The 26,251-nt window shown below is 43.6% G+C and overlaps 1 protein-coding gene across 2 annotated transcripts in view; it reads right to left on the bottom strand.

Annotated features, from left to right (window-relative positions):
- The window catches only part of RUNDC3B (RUN domain containing 3B), a 109,071-nt gene extending 84,456 nt beyond the window's left edge, over window positions 1-24,615 (bottom strand). For both annotated transcript variants that reach the window (XM_075271742.1, XM_075271741.1), the window contains exon 1: window positions 24,224-24,615. In XM_075271742.1, the coding sequence (XP_075127843.1) occupies window positions 24,224-24,306 (83 nt within the window). In that variant the 5' untranslated portion in view covers window positions 24,307-24,615. The remainder of the gene's footprint in view (window positions 1-24,223) is intronic.
- Window positions 24,616-26,251: the final 1,636 nt, after the last annotated feature.

The raw sequence follows: 26,251 nt of genomic DNA on the forward strand, positions 1-26,251 counted from the left end.
TACCAGAATCCAGCTGAGACGTAAGACAATGGAGAGTAGAATATCTGACTACAAATACAGTACACCACCAAGAGCTAGGCCAATGAGCTTCAAGGTGTTGTCCAGGAACTGGTCTACCCCTGTGAAGGCTCGGGGAGGTGTAACATTAAAAACGAATCATACTCACCCATCCCCGGTGCTCTGGTGTCTGCCGCCGGTTTCCATTCAGTCCTTGTGTATGAATCTTGCGCCCCATGTGTATGCTGAGACCAGTGACCTGGAGTGGAACAGACGCTTACATGTCTTACAGACATGTTGTAAAGAATTTTTTTTTAAGAAACAGCACCACTCTGGATTACAGGTTGTGTCTGGTATTGCATAAACCTCATTGACTTGGAGTTGCAATACCAAACACAACCACTGGACAAGAGTGGCGCTTTTTCTGACAAAATAAAGCAAACTGTTTTATATTCTCATAAAATCTTGTAAATGTCATTCATTCCATGACACCCTGTACGTGCTGTTTTATTTTGGCATTGTTGGGCGATATAATATCAGATCTATAAGACCACAGTAAAAGGGAGACGGCATGTTACATTACATGGTAGAATGACTTGTCATTGCTCGCTGACGTCGGAGCCGCTGGGCCGTTTACTCCTGAGTCACCCTCTATTCTGTGTTATGTATTGGAATGAGACCATCACCGCCGCACGGAGCAAAGAACGCAAGGAAAACACATTCATATTCTACAATGGAAAATATGGAGGCGTATAAAGATCTTATCTCCAAAAAGGCAAAACAAAGCAGTGGATATTGGTCTGGGGAAATCCTGACAACCAAGATTACTAAGGGGCAACACGGTGGCCCAGCGCTGGACTCCTGGGTTCGAATTCTGCCAGGAACAACATCTGCAAGGAGTTTGTATGTTCTTCCCGTGTTTGCGTGGATTTCCTCCCATTCTACAAAGACATACTGATAGGAGAAATATAATGTACATTGTGATCCCTATATGGGGCTCACAATCTACATTAAAAAAACAAGATTCCTATCACTGTAGCTCGTACAATGGTTGTCAGTATGTGACACATATAAGGAAGTACTGACATGTACTGATGTCAATCAAGTGCTTTGGTAGTAATAGAAAGCCCTTATTCAGCTTCAGCATCAGACTCGGCTATATTAGTTAGTACCTAGGATTTGCTTTCATAACCATGGCACCTTTGGCCTTTGCAAGTGTGTGAAGCGAGTGTATAAGCTGCTCTTATAGAGTGTTCTCTGAGAGGCGACCTCCTCTACAACTTCCATATGCTCTAATAGGGTTTGTCTTCATGAGATTACTCCTGTCAAGACAAGATCTACAGTAGGGGACAAAGAAAAATCTCTGATACAATTCATGGCCGGAATGTCCGGCTGCTGATACAATGTTACAAAATTACTGCAATAAACAAACGATTAAATCCTGACTATGGTCAGATCTGAAATACTCTGCACATGCAAGATAGCTAAAGGAATGCGAAATAATGCAGAAAACATACAAGGACTGTTCGGCTTTGTAGACTTTCCATTTCAGCTTCCATCACAGATATATCTCTGGAGTATTCCCATAAACAAGGGTCAAGACTTGCAATAACTCCACTTACAAAAACACAACTAGCCATTTGGTAAGCGTTGCCGATACGTTTGCAGAACTCTACATACATTAAAGTGTAACTAAACTTTCCAAAAACTCCTGAGTTGTTTGCAGTGTTTGTGACATACAGTAGATACATTGTGTAATTTACTTTATTAAGAAATATCTCCTTTCTGGGAAATTCTGCCCCTCTTTCTACTTTCCCTTGTTTCTCTATTGAGAGCTGAATCTGTACACTGCACACTAGGAGGCGCTCTCTGCATAATGCAGGAAAGCTTAAAGGGGTTTTCCAGGCAGAAAGTCTTTTTTTTATTTTTTTAGAAAGGTCTGTTTGTGCTAGTAAAGGGTTAATAAGTACACCCATATACCAGTATATGTCTCTGGTTGCTGCTGCATCCTCTGCATTTGTTTACATAGTGTAACTTCCTGCTGTGCAGCTTCCTTTGTAGCTTGTGCAATAGTTCCCTCTCACTCAGCCCCCCTCTCACTCCATTACACCCTCTTCCTGTCTCACTAGCCTAGCAATCCTGCCCATTACTAGCCACGCCCACCCTCTGCCATCTCCTCAGCCTAGTGATTTTGCCTACTGCCGGCCCCTCCCACCCTCCACCATCTCCCTAGCCTATCAATCCCGCCCATTACTAGTCCCTTCCACCCACCCCGTCTCTCTAGCCTAGCGATTCCGCTTATTACTAGCCGCTCCCACACTCCACGTCTCGCTAGCCTAGCAATCCCACCATTACTAGCCCCTCCGCCTTCTCCGTAGACTAGCAATCCCACTCATTACTACCCCCTCCCACACTCCCCCCTCTCTCTAGCTAACCTATTCCGCCTACTACTAGCAGACAGGAAATATGTGGTAAATATTGAAAGGGACAGGGGGGTTACCGGATTATCAGAAAGTGTCCCTGGGGTGGTCATATGACTGCTCCTGAGATATGAGTAATTATTAAAAAAAATTAATTAAAGTAAATTAGAAGTTAGGTGGGGGGTAGGGAATTTAGTTTAGGGGTTAATTCTTAGTTTATCCTGGACAATCCCTTTAAGTAAGAGGGTCACTTCAAACAGCTATATTTTGGGGATTATAAAACGTAGAAACATCCTTCTGGTGTCCTATGAAAGAGGGGATTATAATCTATATTATTACGGAGATATAACCAGTTTATAACACAGTTGGGATTGAGAGCAGCTGCTTCTAAGTATGTGATTCCTTCTGGGAATTTTACAAATAGAACTGTGATCTTGGTGTCATGTGAGAGCTTAGAAGTCTAGCTTTCATATGACACCAGAACCTTTCCAGCATCGTACAGGAGCTGGGCCCTGTATACTCCTAGTGAAAGCAGAGTACAACTCTCAGTAGAGAAGGGCAGGATGTCTTGGAAAGAGACACATTTTCTTAATAAAATATATTAATGTCACAAATACTAGTTGGGTCCACGTTAACCCCACACATCCCACTGCGCAGCACCATCATAATTCCCACTGCCTTCTCTCCACTCCTTCATCCCTTCCGCTCCTCTACTCTATGCCATGTAAACATTTACAACATAAAATCAGCCTGTTTTTCAGCACATTTCTGTTTGCAAAAAAACACAAAGACAAATAATAGAGGTCATTTGCAGAGTCTCCTAATACCGGCAGAGTACAAAAAGCTCCGGCAATTCATCCATCACAGGGTATACAGACGCTGCAACGGCACCAAGCCGGCAAAGCAATTCCAGATGACACTGATAGCAGAACAATGGCGCTCTCTGCATGCAACAATACCGATGATTAGTTCTTCTCCGAGTTGCGCTGGAAACGTCTTCTGCTCCGGCAGACAATCAAATCCTTGTTCTGTGCGATTATTAAGATTAAGGTGAACTAAGAGCCAGAAGACTGCAACACCGGGAGGAAACTCAGACGTAACTTGTTACTTGCAGGAGTTATCACAAATTAGAACATTTAAAGGGGAAGTATTGGCAATTTATTTTATATAATTACTAAATTGATTTTATTTAATTATCAAAACCAGATACTGGATATCTAGCACTTTGCTCTTTTATCTGTTTTTATTTTCCAATTGTAGATTTTTGATTCTGTTTACTGTACATGATAATGGGGGAAGCCATCTTGCCCGAGCTTCTCCACTGCTCTGCTAACAGCATTTAGTGATGTGCTTTACAGCAGAGGCATGGACATAGGCCTAGGTCTGGGGTGATATACTGGTTCTGGTGACTCTAACCTATCTATCTGCAGGGCTGGGGTGATATGCTGGTTCTAGTGACACTAACCTATCTATCTGCAGGGCTGGGTTGATATGCTGGGTCTGGTGACAGTAACCTATCTATCTGCAGGGCTGGGGTGATATGCTGGGTCTGGTGACAGTAACCTATCTATCTGCAGGGCTGGGGTGATATGCTGGGTCTGGTGACAGTAACCTATCTATCTGCAGGGCTGGGGTGATATGCTGGGTCTGGTGACAGTAACCTATCTATCTGCAGGGCTGGGGTGATATACTGGGGTCTGGTGACTCTAACCTATCTATCTGCAGGACTGGGGTGATATGCTGGTTCTAGTGACACTAACCTATCTATCTGCAGGGCAGGGGTGATATGCTGGGTCTGGTGACAGTAACCTATCTATCTGCAGGGCTGGGGTGATATACTGGGGTCTGGTGACTCTAACCTATCTATCTGCAGGACTGGGGTGATATGCTGGTTCTAGTGACACTAACCTATCTATCTGCAGGGCTGGGGTGATATACTGGGGTCTGGTGACTCTAACCTATCTATCTGCAGGACTGGGGTGATATGCTGGTTCTAGTGACACTAACCTATCTATCTGCAGGGCTGGGGTGATATGCTGGGTCTGGTGACAGTAACCTATCTATCTGCAGGGCTGGGGTGATATACTGGGTCTGGTGACACTAACCTATCTATCTGCAGGGCTGGGGTGATATACTGGGGTCTGGTGACTCTAACCTATCTATCTGCAGGACTGGGGTGATATGCTGGTTCTAGTGACACTAACCTATCTATCTGCAGGGCAGGGGTGATATGCTGGGTCTGGTGACACTAACCTATCTATCTGCAGGGCTGGGGTGATATACTGGGGTCTGGTGACTCTAACCTATCTATCTGCAGGACTGGGGTGATATGCTGGGTCTGGTGACACTAACCTATCTATCTGCAGGGCTGGGGTGATATGCTGGGTCTGGTGACAGTAACCTATCTATCTGCAGGGCTGGGGTGATATGCTGGGGTCTGGTGACAGTAACCTATCTATCTGCAGGGCTGGGGTGATATACTGGGGTCTGGTGACTCTAACCTATCTATCTGCAGGGCTGGGGTGATATGCTGGGTCCCTTTAAGTGGTCCACACAGAGTCCTGTTTACACTGAATGACTTACACACACAAAGTTGCCATTTTTCACCATTAATTTTAATTATTTTAATTTTCCATTTTTGCACCTTATATGTGACGCTGTCCTCCATCTGTATTTCATCTTCTCCTGACAAGTTGCTTAAAATTCTTTTTCACCCGTTACGTCAAGGCTGAGCAACAAACCCAGAGAGAATGGCAGCTACACTTGCTGTCACCCAGCTTTTCCAGATACAGATAAGCTACAGACATGGATCAGACGAAGTTCCATTGTCTGCTGATGAAGAGGTGATGGATTCTAAGTCTATGCTGTGAGGCTGCGATGGGATTTAGCTTCTTTTGTTGCTTATTTAGACATAAAAAGCTAATTTTGTGCGGCAGAAGCCGATGACTGAGCCGTATATCCAGGACGAGCCTGAAAGCTGCTCCAAATAGAATGATTCACATTTCTTTGGCTTACCATTCACGATCAGTGTTATCTGGAGATAGGCAGAACGCCAAAGACTCCTCTACAACACATTACTGGGACTCTAGAACATAAGCACCATCTGTAGCCACTTGTCTATTCAATCTGACAACAATCCTGGGGCCTCGGGGGCATGGCAGACTGACAGCTACAGGTGTAAATATTAAAGGAACATTACAACCCAAAAACCAAGCCTGATAAATACTGGAGATTGACTGAAATAAGTTGGGAATGTGTTATTAATGAGTGGTGGTCCCTAGTCTATGGCTCCCCAACTTGTTATGATACTACAACTCCCAGGCGTGCTGAGAGATGCGGCGTCACATCGCTGGAGTTGCATTATACATTTTGTTCAGTAAATAACATGTTAAAGGGGACCTTTCATCATCTCCACCAACATTAACATTTCACACCCGTGCATAGTCACTCCTCCACTGATTACAAGGCACTTGGAATTTTTTCTCTAGCCCCCACCATTCCTGAGCTGTTAGTTTCAGCACACAACATACTTCTTAGGCTCTCTGTAAGGTGGGCAGTCTGTGTCTACCTGCTCTATCCTAGGACCGCCCACCTGAAAGTAGAGAGTGGGTGACGAAAGTAAGAAGACAGATTGCTCAGGATTGGTGGGGGCTAGAGAAAAAATTCCAACTGTGCCAGAATCATTGAAGCGACACCTACAAAAGGATGCATTGAGGTGGAGGTGGTGGATAGGGTTGAGCGATCGAGATCAGAAAAGGTCGGATCCCGATCGGCAATCGATTAAATTTCACGATCACGATCAGGTTCCAATCCCTCCTAAAATAGATTGGGAACAGAATTCCGATCCCGATCGCTCAACTTACCTGCACAGATCCACTGCCGCTGTCGCTCCCCGTTCTTCTTGGTCCAGTTCTCTCTCATTTACAGGCCTTCAGAGCTCTGTGTGCACCTTGCTTCCCAGGTTAGTGTTACAGACCTAGGAAGAAGGCGGGGCTTGTGGCTTAGGAGACTGTGGGCGGGAACTGGGAGGGGAGACGTGAGTGATGCACTCATGTCTCCCCGCCCTGTACCCGACCACACTCTTCTAATCCACAACAAGCCCCGCCTACTCCCAGCATCTCTAACACTAGCCTAGGGAGGCGAGGGCGCGCACGGCGCTCTGAAGGCATATGAAGGAGAAAGAAGAGAGCGAGAAGAATGGGGAGTGGAAGCGATCTGTGCAGGTGAGTGGACAACAGGGGGGGACTAAGTAGCCAGAGGATTTTTTTTTTAAATCACTACACAGCGTGGAGTCTAAAATTTTTTACTACTTTGGAATAGTATAAAAACCTTCTAAAACTTTTGTTTTATGTTTCTTACCATGGGTCTTGTTTTTAACAGGACTGATTGAGATTTTCATTGGTAACATTTAGTAAAATATTTGATAATTTTTTAATAAATAAAAAACTCCACTAATATTTTTTTAAATTATTTAGAGGGTTAGGGTTAAATAATCTGACAAAGTTATAGTTTGTATCCAATGCCAATTGTGTGTACTTTTTTAAAGCATTTTTGTGGGGTTTTTTTTCTTGTACTTTGAACACTTTTTATTTTTTTATAAGGAATGGAGCGGTGAAAAGGCAGTTCGGTGAAGTGGATAACATCTCTGTTCTCTGCAGGGTCTCTACAAAGCTGTTTGCTTCAAGGAGAAAATGCAGCAAATCGGTAAAAAATGAGGGCGTCTATATTTTTGTATACTTTTCAGTCATTCCTAGCTTTAGTATTTCTTTAAAAGGACCCTTACCCACAAAAAAAAACTATTTATGTAAAAATATCTGCAGTTTGACCAAATTTACGTTAAAATTTCTGCAGTTTGACCCAATTTATGTAAAAATATCTGCAGTTTGACCCAATTTATGAAAAAATATCTGCAATTTGGCCTAATTTATATAATAATATCTGCAATTTGGCCTAATTTATTTAATAATATTTGCAGTTTGACCCAATTTATGTAAAAATATTTGCAGTTTGACCCAATTTACGGTATGTAAAAATATCTTCAGTTTGACCCAATGTATGTAAACATATTTGCAGTTTGGCCCAATTTATGTAAAAATATCTGCAGTTTGGCCCAATTTATGTAAAAATATCTGCAGTTTGGCCCAATTTATGTAAAAATATCTTCAGTTTGACCCAATGTATGTAAACATATTTGCAGTTTGGCCCAATTTATGTAAAAATATCTGCAGTTTGGCCCAATTTATGTAAAAATATTTACAGTTTGGCCCAATTTATGCAAAATTATTTGCAGTTTGGCCCAATTTATGTAAAAATATTTACAGTTTGACCCAATTTATGTAAAAATATCTGCAGTTTGGCCCAATTTATGAAAAAATATCTGCAGTTTGGCCCAATTTATGTAAAAATATTTGCAGTTTAGCCCAATTTATGTAAAAATTTCTGCAGTTTGACCCAATTTATGAAAAAATATTTACAGTTTGGCCCAATTTATGTAAAAATATCTGCAGTTTGGCCCAATTTATGTAAAAATTACCTGGAGTTTTAATAAACAGCCTGACTTATTCGCTCAACAACTGCATATCCATATCTTGTATAAAGTAATAGCATGTACAGGACAAGAAAATTTCCATTACAAGTATGACTTAAAAAAAAAAAAAAATCAGCTAACTACAGGGATCTCGGTGCTCTGGTCAGTGCTGCATTACCTGGCACACCTTCATATACATTTTGTAGGGTCTATATCTGGTAAGAATGGGCTGAGCTGCAAACAGATGCAGTACCAGAAATAGCCACTTCTAATGTATGGCGCTAGATTGCAATGAAGTGCCACAAACCCCTTAAATAGGCTGATCAGCGAGGGCACCAGGAGTCAGACAAGAACTGAACTTTACATAGTGTTATCCTTCTAAATAAAGACAAGTAAAGGCGTCATGGAGAGACAAGGGAAGTCATTAGATGGTTCAATTCTCATCCATCAACCTTCAGAAGAGACAAAGATGAACTGTAATAATTGAATAAGAAAGAGGAAGAAGAAGAGCTCTGTGAGAAATTGTCTACAGGCATCACAATTCTACCAGAGATGGAAAATATGGTAATCCGAAGAATGACTCGTGATTAGGATATTCACCGACAAGACGTTCTAGGAAAATATTACAATATGAGTGTTTTCTCCTGTGCCGGATATTACACCGCCCGTCATGGAAGACGCTGCACACAAACAGATGATACTGTGATAACAAGAAGGCTAAAAGATACAACTAATGTTCACAGGGCAGAAAATCACCAAAGGCCATGAAGTCTACGGAAAGGAAATGTCCATGATCGATAAACCGAAGCAGAGGCATCTCCTAAATCAGACCCATCATCACTCGTAGCAAGGCCGAGATAGACACCTAGACACTAGACAGAGTTGTACCACAATGGTGTATTTCATATTGGTCGTGGTCACACAGGGTAGTCAATTCCTCAATGGGGTGGTATATAATTAGGATACCCAACCCGTAACCCCAACCTAGCTGCAGAACACAGTAGGTCAGTAGGTCCACGCTAGGCAAGGTAGCCCGTATAGCCAGCACAGAAAGTAGACATAGATACAACTGCCATTGCAGAGGAATTGCCTTGTAGGAAGCAGAACAAATTCCATGTGATGGAGAAGGAGGAGAAGGAGGCTTCCCTTTACAGGCCAGCCAAACAGTCTGCATGTAGCCTAAGGATGAGGATAAAACAGAATTTAAAGTGCACTTCCAGTTACAGTCCTATGAAAAAGTTTGGGCACCCCTATTAATCTTAATCATTTTTAGTTCTAAATATTTTGGTGTTTATGACAGCCATTTCAGTTTGATATATCTAATAACTGATGGACACAGTAATATTTCAGGATTGAAATGAGGTTTATTGTACTAACAGAAAATGCGCAATATGCATTAAACCAAAATTTGACCGGTGCAAAAGTATGGGCACCTCAACAGAAAAGTGACATTAATATTTAGTAGATCCTCCTTTTGCAAAGATAACAGCCTCTAGTCGCTTCCTGTAGCTTTTAATCAGTTCCTGGATCCTGGATAAAGGTATTTTGGACAAACAATTCAAGTTCAGTTAAGTTTGATGGTGGCCGAGCATGGACAGCCCGCTTCAAATCATCCCACAGATGTTCAATGATATTCAGGTCTGGGGACTGGGATGGCCATTCCAGAACATTGTAATTGTTCCTCTGCATGAATGCCTGAGGATTTGGAGCGGTGTTTTGGATCATTGTCTTGCTGAAATATCCATCCCCGGCGTAACTTCAACTTCGTCACTGATTCTTGAACATTATTCTCAAGAATCTGCTGATACTGAGTGGAATCCATGCGACTCTCAACTTTAACAAGATTCCCGATGCCGGCATTGGCCACACAGCCCCAAAGCATGATGGAACCTCCACCAAATTTTACAGTGGGTAGCATGTGTTTTTCTTGGAATGCTGTTTCTTTTTGGACGCCATGCATAACGCCTTTTTTTATAACCAAACAACTCAATTTTTGTTTCCAAAATGAAGCTGCCTTGTCCAAATGTGCTTTTTAATACCTCAGGCAACTCTATTTGTGGCGTACGTGCAGAAACGGCTTCTTTCTCATCACTCTCCCATACAGCTTCTATTTGTGCAAAGTGCGCTGTATAGTTGACCGATGCACAGTGACACCATCTGCAGCAAGATGATGCTGCAGCTCTTTGGAGGTGGTCTGTGGATTGTCCTTGACTGTTCTCACCATTCTTCTTCTCTGCCTTTCTGATATTTTTCTTGGCCTGCCACTTCTGGGCTTAACAAGAACTGTCCCTGTGGTCTTCCATTTCCTTACTATGTTCCTCACAGTGGAAACTGACAGGTTAAATCTCTGAGACAACTTTTTGTATCCTTCCCCTGAACAACTATGTTGAACAATCTTTGTTTTCAGATTATTTGAGAGTTGTTTTGAGTAGCCCATGATGCCACTCTTCAGAGGAGATTCAAATAGGAGATCAACTTGCAATTGGCCACCTTAAATACCTTTTCTTATGATTGGATACATCTGGCTATGAAGTTCAAAGCTCACTGAGGTTACAAAACCAATTTTGTGCTTCAGTAAGTCAGTAAAAAGTAGTTAGGGGAATTCAAATCAATAAAATGATAAGGGTGCCCATACTTTTGCACCGGTCAAATTTTGGTTTAATGCATATTGCACATTTTCTGTTAGTACAATAAACCTCATTTCAATCCTGAAATATTACTGTGTCCATCAGTTATTAGATATATCAAACTGAAATGGCTGTTGCAAACACCAAAATATTTAGAACAAAAAATGATTAAGATTAATAGGGGTGCCCAAACTTTTTCATAGGACTGTATAAACAACTTTTCATAAATGAATAGCCCAGGTGAAAAAGGAAACTTTGCAATGTATCTTATTAAAGAAATCTGTTTAATCACTTTTCAGGTAATTACTTTTTCCATATTAGTCTATGAAGAGGGGAGGGGGGAAAGAAAAACACTCAAATACTTGCTGCTCTGGCCACACTCCTAAAACCGCTAGGTATGTAGATAAGGGGCTATAAGAACACAGAATGAGGAAATAAATCAATTACCCAACTGGCAGACGCATGTTATTCCACCCTCCCCTCTCCATAGAGCTCTATGTGTGAGGCTGAATACAAAGAAGGATATCATGTAAACAAGAAGTTAAACTGAAGATAAGGAACAGCTTATTAAGTGGTGAAGGAAACAGATCTATCAACAGATCTATTACAAACTTTCTTCTATTCACCTGTACTATTCCTATATGAGAAGTTGTTTACAACTGGAAGTGCATGAGTTTTCATGAAAAGTTGGAATATGTGCAGGGTCTTGCTGTATATATGAGTTTATAAGCCTTCATACATGATGTCTTATCAGTTTTTCTGACGCTAATATCCACATTATGGTTGCTGCACATTTTGTATTTGTCTCTGAGGCAGGGGACATGTAAAATAAGAAGTCTGCCCCCTCCCCTATCCATTACTTATAGGTGTAAGGAGTAACTGTACAATAGCAAAACAAATAGCTGAGAAAATCCCAAGTGACCACCATATAGGAGATCTAGGAACACTGGACTGCAAATACAGGACAAATACATGCAGGGATGATATAGAAAAAGAGCAATCTATGAGCACAGTCAGGAAATCTGCTGCTGTCTGTGAATAATATCCCATATGTAATCACTAAGCAGTTTGCAGATGTGTGTGGAGGCTGTGAGGAGAATCTGCCCTTCCCCTCTGCATTCACTGTGTGAAGAGACCAGTCCCTCCATCTTCCACTCACTGTGACCCTGTCTTGCTTATTTAATGTATCTATAGATGGGACTTCCCTATTAACAGGATGTGATCTGCAAATCAACTAGAAGGGAGACACGTCAGAGAGGTTTTTCAGCATCATTTTGAATCAAAGTGCGTTACATTTTGGTCCAGACTCACAAGCTCTATGAACTGAGGCTAAGTTGTCTAAAAAGGGAGTCTGACAGCTACAAAACGTAAGGAAACTAACCATAGTATCTTAGAGTACTCGGAGCCCTGACCACAGTGCTAGAACATATTTGTAGAATAGAATGGCTTCTTACTTTCAATGAAAAGCTACTTTTTATTCCTATGCAAATGAGCAAAGAGTGCATTGGGGGCATGTTCTGGGGAGGCGGAGCATCACAACAAGATCTACCTGTTACTCAGGAGGAGGCGGGGAAGCTCCAATGACGTCATTGTTGCTGGAATGGGGTGCTGAAGGAAAGCAAGATCCTCCTCCTCCTCCACTGAACATGTGTCGCTACACTCACAGCTCATTCACATAAGTATGAGAAACCGTTTTTTGTCAAATTCAGGCAACCATTCCACAAATCCATCATAACACTGCAGTCAGGGCTCTGTGCACTATAAGATACTCTGCTAATGTTTAGGTGCTGACAGACTCCATCTCATACTCTGCATGAGTTCTATATCCTGCGCATGTGGCGGCCATTGCTCTGCAGACAGGCTCTACATCTGATTGGGTAAATATTCACAAAGACTTATCATTGTGATAGTACAAAATGACCTTTTCTACTGCGTTCGCTCTCCCGCTGCAGACATCTCTGAGTGATGGGGCTCGGCAGACACAATAGGATATGATTCAGTGATCGCAACGTACTGAGAGCAGAGCAGAAGCAAACAATGGTGGGTCCAGATCAGAGCGGAGAGGACGCTGATATATGCCCGATGTGTATTCACAGCTGGTTCAAGCACCTGTCACTGCTCTCCATTATAAATGCATTAGCCTTTTGTGACATCGTAATACTGCCAGCTGAATGCTTGCCATAAACCAAAGTGGCAGCAAAGTGACCCAAATAATCCCACCGTACACATATTTATACAGCCACCATTAGGGTCAGTGGGAGCCATAATGGAACAGCCTCCCTAACCTGACAATGGTCAATGCCGGAGAACTGATACATTGTAGCAAACTACCTGCAGTTTAACCTCTTCCCACCAAAGATATTTTTCATTGTTGTGTTTTCATTTTTTACTCCGTGACTTCCTAAAGCCAAGGGCTTATTTTTTGTGGGATACGTTGTACTACCTAATGGTACCTTTTAATATTCTATGCAATGTATTGGGAAGTTGGGGAACAAATCGGAAGGTTGTGGAATTGGGAAAAAGTGCAATGGCATTTGTGTACAGGTTATGTTTTTATAATGTCCAATGTACAGTAAAAATGGTACATTACTAGAGATGAGCGAGTAGTGTTCGATCGAATACTACGGTATTCGAAATACTCGTACTTGATCGAACACTACCAGCTGTTTGAAGTTTAAGGTTCAATGCAGAACCAGTGTTGATGGGCAGAATGCTATACATTCTGCCAATCAACGCTGGTTCTTCTCTTACCTTTCCGAAGTCTTCTCCGCGCTGCGTCCCCGAGTCTTCTTCTGGGTGGAATTCACTCTGCCTAGGCATCCGGCCTAGGCAGAGCCGACTGCGCATGCGCGGGCTTGCACGCGCATATTCGCGCATGTGAAGTCGGCTCTGCTCAGGCGTCAGGCCTGGGCAGAGCCGACTGCGCATGCATGCACGTGCATGCCCGCGCATGCGCAGTCGGCTCTGCCTAGGCCGGATGCCTAGGCAGAGTGAATTCCACCCGGAAGAAGACGCGGGGACGCTGCGCCGGGAGAAGACTTCAAGCAGAATCCAGCCCGACCGTCACTCATGGACTTGGTAAGTATGATTTTATCGAATTTTTCCTACCCCCTGAAACGAGCATTTCCCCCCATAGACTATAATGGGGTTCGAAATCTGTTCAAACAGTCGAACAGTGTGCGGCTGTTCGAATCGGATTTCGAACCTCGGACATTTTAGTGTTCGCTCATCTCTATACATTACCTATAGTCGGTGATACCAAATGTATATAGTTTTTTTTATTTATCCAGGGGGATAAAACCTGCATTTATTAGACTGCCTATACCAGGGGTCCTCAAACTTTTTAAACAGTGGGCCGGAACAGAGCAGGTCGCACAGACATCAGGAGCAGTGCCCTCCAATAGGTAAAGTGAAGTGCGCTCCATGGCCTGGCCCGAGCTCCCCAGGAGCTTCATTATAAATGCACGCCTGCCGGCGTTGTCGGCGGGGCCAGACAGAAGTGCTTGGCTGGCCGCATGTGGCCCTCGGGCCGCAGTTTGAGGACCCCTGGCCTATACTATAGACTGAAAAACTACTGTATTGCAGTCTATGGAAAAATCCCTGGATTACTATTGAGACCTGCCACAGGCAGGCCTCAATGGTAATATTGCTATGGCAATATGGCTAAGACTAGGTTCATACTTGTGCCAGGCTCTCCATCACTGGGGACATGAATGACGGAGAGCCCATCCGCTAAAAAAGCGGTTACTTGCGGACACCCCTGCCCTGCATAGACTAAAATGGGCTCAGGTCAGAAGTCTTTGTGTAACACAACAACAAATACAATGTGACCTGTAAGAATAAATCACTGTATATAGCAGCTCAAACATAACATCATCTCAGTATATATCCAGCAGACAGATGGAGGCAATTTTCAGTAGATTTGCAGCAATTTAACCAGCAGAAAGTTCCACAACTCCTTTAATCCACATCAAAACCTGAGAGCCCGGCCATACCCATTATTATCATGATGGTTCTCGTAAGATGTAAGAAGCAGCGAGGCAGAGGCCTTGTCACTATGACAATGCTACTGTAATCTCCATTGTAGTCTGAGACATGACACACTATGGCGGGGCCCCGTGGTGTACTTCTGATATGGCCCCAGAGTATAATCATCGGGGACCCAGGGGAGGATACAAACATAAAAAAACAATGTTACTGACCTCTCCTGGGCTCCGGCGCGCTTCCCGCTGATGTCAGCCATATTCAATGATGGAAGAGACATCATGTGTCACGACGCAAGCCCCAGTCCACATGACGTCTGTGACGTCAACAAATAGGCCTGAAGCCTTCCAGAGCCAGGAGAGGTAAGTAACAGTGTTTTCTATGTGTTCTAAGTGTTCCCTCGCCTCTCCTGGTCCTTCGATCATTATAGTGAAAAGATCCCCCCGAGTATAATGATAGTGGAGTTTGGTGGGTTCGCAGGTCCTCGGCCTTACTTACTGATCCCAGTTCCTGCTTACAGCCACCTCCGCAGAAGGGGAAGCGCCGGCGGCCATGAGCAGGAGCAACGATTGATAAGTAAATAGGGCCCATTACTGTTTGGAGTTACTACAGCAACCTATTAAAAAATTTTTTTTTGCAGTGGTAGGGTCTGCCGCCGGGCCCCCTAATGTCCCAGTCCCTGTGACAGCCACTACCGCTGCTACCCTAATAGTTACGCCCCTGATATGACATTATTTCCCAGCATTCATCTGCTTACTAGTTCTTCATCAAGGTCTGTGCAGACATTTTCTACCACTAAGTTCAATGACCTACCTCACCTGATTGGCGCTGTCATCCTGAGCATTTTGGTGCTTGGTTTATCCAAATCCGTTCAGCTATTCCAAAGATATAAGCCCTTATAGTGTTGATACAGATTAGAGTCTACTAGCCAAGTGGGCGGTAACAATGCAGGACATGTAGCGCACGGAGACACCGCCCCCAGAGGAACCACAGTGTTACCGCCCACTTGTCCCGTGTACCCTAATATACAGTATATCAACATTAAAGGGGCTTGGATACAATCAAGTTATCTTAATGGGGTTCTCCATTTGTGGCAATAAGAGTTCAATCCCCTTGCAGCGACACCGCTGGTGAAATTAGGTATTGCACGTTGTCCTTTGAGATCAATGGGTTCGTGTAATGGACGACAGGACATTCAACTGGCAGAAAATGCTGAACTGTACCCAAATTCTGTTACTTTGGGCAATGTTGTAAAATCTCGATGATGTAAAGCAGTAGAACAGAGACCTGATGTAACGCTATGGATGCCATATTACACCTCCATATATGACAGAGGACTCATGGTACGGATATGTACGTAAGCATCAACTTAGCAGATTCGCCTACACTCCTACCTAAAGGAATCCGACTGGAGGATTTTAGTTCCTCTGTTCAGGTCTAGATGAAAAATATGTTTACGATACAAAAACAGACAAAAAATAATAATAAAATAAAAAATAACGAGAAATACAAAAACTTTGACAATCGCCACCGATGAATTCCTGGCACGTTTACACTGAGATATTACACCGGAGTTTTGGGATAATTATACCGCTGAAAATTCAATCACTGTTCTTGTAGAAAAATGTACGATGTCAGCATCGGCCGTCTCACCGCCGAATACCGGGCAACGCTTCAATGTTCTGGAACAGAACCAAACCGCGCAGAGTATTCCGGAATCACAGAAAAGAAAAAGAGGCGAGGAGATTCTCTGCGTGTACGAATAAAATAGGATATTAACCCTTTATTTCTGTCACCTACTTCTTAAAGGGATATTCCCATCTCAGACCTCTACAGCATATCCAATGGGATGACAATGGTCTCCTGGTCGTAACACAAGTGTGGGTCCCAATGTGGGTCTGCCATGGAAGAGTCCAGCAAAAATCTGCAAATGTGACTATTTCGTCCAGCAAAGTGATTGAGAGAACAATGGACTCCATTATAGTCAACGGGGGTCCTTCGGGATCCGAATGGACTTAGACAAGTGTGTCTGAGAAGAGCATGGACGCCAACTGTCCTGAATTTTTTGGAATAGTGGTTTCTCATTTGTGTATGTCCTGACCAGAAAAAAAGACATGGCTTCCAAAGCCTTATCCTAAAGTGGGTGTCTGAACAGTACAGGGGAGGAGATGGTCATCTGAGAACACGTCCAACCTTCAAAGTATGGAAGACGAAGATGGTTTTAATGGGATTGTCTCACATGGCTAATCCCTTCTTGCTCAGGGGACCACCATAAGTCTTGCTTCTAAACCCCCCACTCGACATTGGCATGGGAAATTGTGGCTACATTGTGCAACTTTGGGAAGTTGGGGCTATTTCTACTGCCCCATACATGGAGGGGCCACCAACGCAGGTTCTTCGCTCTACTTCATGAAGGGTGAGGGGAAACCCTAAATGATGTTCCATAATAGGGTATACTAAAAGGTTTGTGCTAAGAAGACAAACCCTTCAATCTATCACCAATCATCAAGGTTCCGTTCAGAGACTCCGTCGTAGTGTCTGTCCTAAATCTTCCGAGTCCTGCAAGTCCAACTTTTTGTCCAATGTTTTCAGCTAAAATGAAGGGACACCTGACGCACCCCATTATAGTCAATGGGGTCCCTCGGGCTGTTGGACACCTGGTGCCAGTGTGGACCTTGTCTAGTTACACTTTAATATCCCGAATACTCTACAGGATATACAATCTCAGCTCTGCTACATCAGTAAACAGGACATAACATTCTACTGACTATCTTATAGGTGTTGCTCGTGCAGCAGAAACATTTCACGGGCAGAGTAACAGCTTTTACGCTGAGCGGCTGCACCTTACATGTGAGGTGAAGGTTTATTTGTCATGGTGTGTAAGAAGTGACTGGCACATCCACCGTTACCTTAAATCCACTCATCAGCCGCTCTGCCCAGATCCCTAAATATAACTGTGCCACTTGGGAATCTGAGCCCATTGTTCATCAGTCATCTAAAATTATCTTACACGACAGTGACGGGGAAACAATGGAATACAGAAACTTCCTAATATGTAACATTCACTTTTAAGGTAACAAGCGGCCACACAAAGAGGGTTGAAAACTGTCTCTCTAGTGCCACCTGTAGGTAGCGAGCCTGTAAATAAATGTTTGCCCCTTACACTGCCTTTAATGAGGGCCATTCATCACCTCCACCAACATGAACTCTTTGCATCCTCTAATAGGCCCGCTACACTGATTCCAGCACAGTTGGAATTTTTTTTATCGTCCTCACCGTTCCTGAGCAATTTATGATGTTAGTTTTGGTGCCTGATATGGTAACTAGACTACCTTATTTCAAGTGGGTGGCGTCAGGCAGGAGCAGGCAAGATGGCGTGACCCAGATCTCCAATCAGAAGTAGACAGTGTCAGAGCCCAGAATTGTTGATATTAGGGAAATTAGTTACAATATCAGACACCAAAACTAACAGCACTGATTGCTCAGGAATGGTGAGGATTATAGAAAACAATCCAACGGTGCCAGAATCAGTGGAGCCACACCTATTACAGGATGAACAAACTTGAGTTAGAGGAGATGGTGAAAAGACCTCTGTAAACAATGCTTGCCAACTTTGGGAATCTGTTTCCAAGGAGAAAAGGACTAGTGGTATGCACCTCCATTTGTAGGTCATGTCCCTGTTTACAGCCCTTGCCCCACTCCCTATTACCACAACACAGCACCAAATACTTCACCAGAAGTGCCAAACACCAGCTCAATATAATATTGCTTCCATAGAGGAGATAAATACCACAGTCCAACACAAAATACCTCCCCAGAGGAGTCCAATAACACAGCCCAACATAAAATACCTCCCTAGAGGAGCCAAATACCACAGCCCAACACAAAATACCTCCGCAGAGGGGTCCAATAACACAGCCCAACACAAAATACCTCCGCAGAGGGGTCCAATAACACAGCCCAACACAAAATACCTCTGCAGAGGGGTCCAATACCACAGCCCAACACAAAATACCTCCGCAGAGGAGCCAAATACCACAGCCCAACACAAAATACCTACCCAGAGGAGTCCAATACCACAGCCCAACACAAAATACCTCCCCAGAGGAGCCAAATACCACAGCCCAACACAAAATACCTCCGCAGAGGAGCCAAATACCACAGCCCAACACAAAATACCTCCGCAGAGGGGTCCAATACCACAGCCCAACAAAAAATACCTCCCCAGAGGACTCCAATAACACAGCCCTTCACAAAATACCTCCGCAGAGGAGCCAAACACCACAGCCCAACACAAAATACCTCCGCAGAGGAGCCAAATACCACAGCCCAACACAAAATACCCCTCCAGAGGAGTCCAATACCACAGCCCAACACAAAATACCTCCGCAGAGGAGCCAAATACCACAGCCCAACACAAAATACCTCCGCAGAGGAGCCAAATACCACAGCCCAACACAAAATACCCCTCCAGAGGAGTCCAATACCACAGCCCAACACAAAATACCTCCGCAGAGGAGCCAAACACCACAGCCCAACACAAAATACCTCCGCAGAGGAGCCAAATACCACAGCCCAACACAAAATACCTCCGCAGAGGAGCCAAATACCACAGCCCAACACAAAATACCTACCCAGAGGAGTCCAATACCACAGCCCTTCACAAAATACCTCCGCAGAGGGGTCCAATACCACAGCCCAACAAAAAATACCTCCCCAGAGGACTCCAATAACACAGCCCAACATAAAATACCTCCCCAGAGGAGCCAAATATCACAGCCATTCACAAAATACCTCTCCAGAGGAGCCAAATACCACAGCCCAACACAAAATACCTACCCAGAGGAGTCCAATACCACAGCCCAACACAAAATACCTCCGCAGAGGGGTCCAATACCACAGCCCAACAAAAAATACCTCCCCAGAGGACTCCAATAACAAAGCCCTTCACAAAATACCTCCGCAGAGGAGCCAAACACCACAGCCCAACACAAAATACCTCCGCAGAGGAGCCAAATACCACAGCCCAACACAAAATACCCCTCCAGAGGAGTCCAATACCACAGCCCAACACAAAATACCTCCGCAGAGGAGCCAAATACCACAGCCCAACACAAAATACCCCTCCAGAGGAGTCCAATACCACAGCCCAACACAAAATACCTCCGCAGAGGAGCCAAACACCACAGCCCAACACAAAATACCTCCGCAGAGGAGCCAAATACCACAGCCCAACACAAAATACCTCCGCAGAGGAGCCAAATACCACAGCCCAACACAAAATACCTACCCAGAGGAGTCCAATACCACAGCCCTTCACAAAATACCTCCGCAGAGGGGTCCAATACCACAGCCCAACAAAAAATACCTCCCCATAGGACTCCAATAACACAGCCCAACATAAAATACCTCCCCAGAGGAGCCAAATATCACAGCCATTCACAAAATACCTCTCCAGAGGAGCCAAATACCACAGCCCAACACAATATACCTCCCCAGAGGAGTCCAATAACACAGCCCAACACAAAATACCTCCGCAGAGGAGTCCAATAACACAGCCCAACACAAAATACCTCCCCAGAGGAGCCAAACACCACACCCCAACACAAAATACCTCCCCAGAGGAGCCAAACACCACAGCCCAACACAAAATACCTCCCCAGAGGAGCCAAACACCACAGCCCAACACAAAATACCTCCCCAGAGGAGCCAAATACCACAGCCCAACACAAAATACCTCCCCAGAGGAGCCAAACACCACAGCGCATCACAATATTACCTCCCTAGAACAGTGATAACACAGACTACAGTGTAACACAAAATACCTCTTCAGAAAAATCAAACACCACAGAACAGTCCAAACTATTCCCCAGAAGCACCAACCAAATACTGCACCATTACCCAACCTACATAACACATACCGCCAGCGCAAAGTACCTAAGTACAGCGCCATACACTTACCAGGAACCCAAAACATGTAAGGCTAAGTTCACATTTCCACTACTTAGTCTATTGTTCTGATCTATCATCGGATCAGAACAATGAACTGAACAAATAATAAAATGACACATGCAGATAGTGCACATTATGTCTGTTTTTGTCTTGTTTTTAACATTTAGGCTAAGGCCACCCGTTGTGGAAACGCAACGTTTTTTTGTTGAAGATTTTGCTGCAATTTGTTTTTGAGACAAAGTCAAGATTTAACCGAAGGGAAAAGTCTAAGAACTTCCTTTCTATTTTCCATTCTGCTTCGATCCACACCAGAAACAAAATACACTGCGTTTCTGCTACGTGGGGCTGTAGCCTAAATAGAACCCTAACCAGAACCTACGGAAGACTCCACGAACTACAACACTAAGGGGTTAATATTGATTGTTTCGTTTGACTCATTACATATAGGATTTAGGATTTTTTCTCTGACCTAGTAAAGGTAGCTTTAGTAATGGCCGGTTACAGACGGGCTGGGACACTAGCGGGGGCTTCACGATCATCCAAGAATTCATTGTGGTTACTTAAGAGGATGAAAGTCCATGTTATGCTGAACGTAAATAGCAGATGATGTCACCGCTACATAGAGTCACCACCAGCGAATACTGTCACCTTGTATTTCATATCGTTATATTATATGTGACACACAAACACAATCCATCTCAATAGAGTTGACCCCATAATAGGGTCAATAAGCTGATGACACAGTTCCTCCATCGACCTGCTACAATCTATCAGAAAGCCTGCCAGTAAATGTTTCCATTTCCCTACAGCTCCCCCATAGGCGATACTAGGTATTACACAGTGCATTGATATGGATGGACAGGACAGGTCCTGCAAAGTGAGTGATGCTGTAAAATGCTAATGATGACCTACAAAGCCATTCACAACCTGTCCTCTCCATACATCTCTGACCTAATCTCCCGTCACATACCCACACGTAATCTCCAGACCTCCTGTTGTTATCTGCTCTTCACACAACTGCGTCCAAGACTTCTCCCGTGCCTCCCCCATACTCTGGAATGGGCTACCACGATACATAAAACCATCCAGCACCATCATAACCTTCAAGAGGACCCCAAACACTCTCCGGCCACCACAACACCATCTGGACAGCTTCTACCCTCACCTACTGTCTCTATCCGCCTTCCTTTATAGATTGTAAGCCCTTCCAGACAGGGCCCCTATCTCACTGTACCAGTTGGTCGCTATTCTAGTATTGTGTTTTTGGGTATAAGATCGGATACTCACATACTTCTAGTCCTCAGTTGGGGCATTGGATTGCCCATTCTGCCACTGGTTAGTCCATTGAGTGACCATTGCAGCCATTTGGTTGCCACAGTGGTCAAATGTTGCGTATCAATGAAATATAGGAGATCAAGGAGACCCGATAGGTGACCACTGAGGCCAGTGACTGTCCATCCACCTGAGCCTCAGCCCAACCAGTGCAGACACAATATCTATTTCTATACTTTTTGACATTTTTGACTCTATGTCAGGGCACATCACGATATGTCTCGTATACCTCCAACAGTATACATTTTTTTATCTGTATCCCTCTGTACAGTAAAGCGGAACAGACTTTCCTATAGCATAGAAGAAGCAGAGAAGCCAGAGGAATATTATTTTATATTATAGTTTATAGGGTGCTAGATATCCATTTGGCATATGCATTCCCTGATGTCCAATATGACTGATTTATTAAAGTTCGCCTTCGTGGGACTGAATTTCCTCAACAGGGGTGAGCGGTGTCGGTGTAATGAGGTGCAAAATTGTGTAAAGGTGTCCTATGGAGTGATATAAAGCACCAGCGTAGGCGTAGGCGGCTTTCCTCCATCAGGCTAGGAATACGTTGTCTTTGCATTGCAACATTGTATCTAGTGACTGTTATTGTGGCTACACTGCAACATAATACAACCACAATGCAACAGTTGCAAACATTCCAAACCTGCTGTATTTGGTGTTGCAGGTCCCAATTCACTTGTATGCAGCTTGATACTAAAATTGCCGGGTAGCCATAGCCTCCAGGTTAGAAGCCGAGATTTGACTTGGCCGGTCATGTGACATAGGTTATTACACTTTTTGTAGCACTCAGCTTTTCCAAATATTAAACAATGAAACATGAGAAAAGTCGAACAACTCACATGACTGCGACCATGGAGAAGGCAACAAACTGAATATATCATAGCACGGTAACAATTACTATAGTCATGGCGGTAAACAGACAAATCACATGACTTCAATCTGCCTACAAACATCCTATAAAAATCTCTAATTAATAATAGGATTCCTATCGATCACATGTAGATCACATAATGCCGCTACCAGGGCTCCATACTGCACGGTCTGCCCTATTGCTTAGAACTTAAAGGGGTTTTCCATAACCATATTTATATCTGTAAATAATCAATAGGAAAACATTTTTTCCAAATAAAAATAATTAAAAATTTTGCAGAGTTTTATAGATAACCATCTTAGTGGTGACATCTTTTGTCTTGATCGGTTAACAATGGATACGACCATGAATAAAGGAACTTTCTATGGTCTGGGACTTGTCGGACACCCAGCCATGATGTTGGATATTGTGGAGGGGACACTACATGTATGAGAAGATAACCCGAACACTATACGGATATCATAGCTGGTTTCTGACTATAGAAAGTTCCTATATTCATGGCCGTATTGGCAACCAAGACAACAGATGTCACCACTAAGATGGTTAGAGGAAATCTTTAGAACTGTTTGATCTTTAATTGTCTCCAAAACGAAATATGGTCATGTTCATTGCAAACTTCCCTTTAAACACAATAGACTAATAGAATACACTAGCAGTCAGTCCTATGTGCAGATGTAGCAGTGCTGAACCTCCAGGGCTCAACTGAATCAAGTTTGTTACTTTGCACAACACAAAACCAGAACATTTGCAAAGAAACCTTAGACAAAGAGTTCCAATGTAACAATGCACATGGTATAATATAACTGCACCTGATACAATGTAACTGCACCTGATACAATGTAACTGCACATGATATAATGTAACTACACAGGATACAATGTAACTGCACCTGATACAATGTAACTGCACAGGATACAATGTAACTCCACATGATAGAATGTAATTGCACCTGATACAATGTAACTGCACCTGATACAATGTAACTGCACCTGATACAATGTAACTGCACCTGATACAATGTAACTGCACCTGATACAATGTAACTGCACAGGTTAGAATGTAACTGCAATGATATAATGCAACTACACCTGATACAATGTAACTGCACCTGATACAATGTAACTGCAATGATATAATGCAACTACACCTGATACAATGTAACTGCACAGGATAGAATGTAACTGCAATGATATAATGCAACTACACCTGATACAATGTAACTGCACAAGATACAATGTAACTCCACAAGATACAATGTAACTCCACATGATAGAATGTAATTGCACCTGATACAATGTAACTGCACATGATCGAGTGTAACTTCACAGGATATAATGCAACTGCACCTGCTATAATGTAACTCCACATGATACAATGTAACTCCACATGATACAATGTAACTGCACATGATACAATGTAACTGCACATGATAGAATGTAAACAGTGCGAGAAACTGACCAGCCTGCACCATCCCCATGGACTCCCTGGCGCCCCCCAGTGTTACCTGCAGACTGTGATGAGGTTCTTCCTCTCCACTGCTGCATTCCTTGAGGCATTCTTCTTCCTGGACAGGCTGAGGGCAGCCATCTCCACTCAGGACTGCCAGCCTTTTGTCTCCTCTATAGGAATATTGGAGTTGTGAGCTGCCTCCTCCTCCTCCCCCTCTGGTGTCTGTGGCTGATGTCACTCTGGTCACAGGCTGGGGTGCAGCAGAGCACTGAGGAGGGGGTCAGGGCACTCCAGCTGGGCAGGGGGCTGCAGCCTGGCACTCTCCTAGGAGGACCCTTGCAGGGCAGCAGGTGCAGTGTGGTAATGGCTTAGCCCCCAGTGACTGCTCCTCCTTGCACAGAGCTGGGAGCAGCTGCTCCTTAGTCATACAGCTGGATCCAGCTTCTTCTTCTCCTCCTCATGTGACTGGAGCGGAAGTGCAGAGCAGCCAGCCTCCTGCTAGAGCCCAGCCACAGGACAAGACACAATGGAGGCTCCTGCAGGAGAATGGGAGCTGGAGCCTGTGCAATGAGATGAGGCCAGAATGCAGCAAGCAGAGGGGATGGCAATATGTCAGCTGTGCAGCAACCAGCTCTGCTAGATCAGAAGGGAGCAGCAGCCCCATCTACATCAGCATCAGCATGCTCTTAAAGGGGATCTCCACGAAAAGATAAATATCATATAGGGGGATATCTCTGTATGGTACATTGCTAGGATATGCAATCACTATGAAGTGTATGAAGGATTTAGAGGACCAATACTATATTACTGCAGCGCTTAAAGATAACCATGGGGGTCCTTAGAAAAACTTACAGTGCAGCCCAAGTCTACTATGACCATCTTAGGAAGCAAGATCAGTACTACAGAACATAGTGATGTCACAGTACAGAGATAATACACACAGTGATGTCACAGTACAGGATAATACACACAGTGATGTCACAGTACAGGATAATACACACAGTGATGTCACAGTACAGAGATAATACACTCAGTGATGTCACAGTACAGGGATAATACACACAGTGATGTCACAGTACAGGATAATACACACAGTGATGTCACAGTACAGAGATAATACACTCAGTGATGTCACAGTACAGGGATAATACACACAGTGATGTCACAGTACAGAGATAATACACATAGTGATGTCACAGTACAGAGATAATACACACAGTGATGTCACAGTACAGAGATAATACACACAGTGATGTCACAGTACAGAGATAATACACAGAGTGATGTCACAGTACAGAGATAATACACAGAGTGATGTCACAGTACAGAGATAATACACACAGTGATGTCACAGTACAGAGATAATACACTCAGTGATGTCACAGTACAGGATAATACACACAGTGATGTCACAGTACAGAGATAATACACTCAGTGATGTCACAGTACAGAGATAATACACACAGTGATATCACAGTACAGAGATAATACACATAGTGATGTCACAGTACAGAGATAATACACACAGTGATGTCACAGTACAGAGATAATACACACAGTGATGTCACAGTACAGAGATAATACACAGAGTGATGTCACAGTACAGAGATAATACACAGAGTGATGTCACAGTACAGAGATAATACACAGAGTGATGTCACAGTACAGAGATAATACACAGAGTGATGTCACAGTACAGGGATAATACACACAGTGATGTCACAGTACAGGATAATACACACAGTGATGTCACAGTACAGAGATAATACACACAGTGATATCACAGTACAGGGATAATACACACAGTGATGTCACAGTACAGGGATAATACACACAGTGATGTCACAGTACAGGATAATACACACAGTGATGTCACAGTACAGGGATAATACACACAGTGATGTCACAGTACAGGATAATACACACAGTGATGTCACAGTACAGAGATAATACACACAGTGATATCACAGTACAGGGATAATACACACAGTGATGTCACAGTACAGGATAATACACACAGTGGTGTCACAGTACAGAGATAATACACACAGTGATATCACAGTACAGGGATAATACACACAGT

Source organism: Leptodactylus fuscus, chromosome 4 (genome assembly GCF_031893055.1).
Source record: "Leptodactylus fuscus isolate aLepFus1 chromosome 4, aLepFus1.hap2, whole genome shotgun sequence".
NCBI lineage: Eukaryota > Metazoa > Chordata > Amphibia > Anura > Leptodactylidae > Leptodactylus > Leptodactylus fuscus.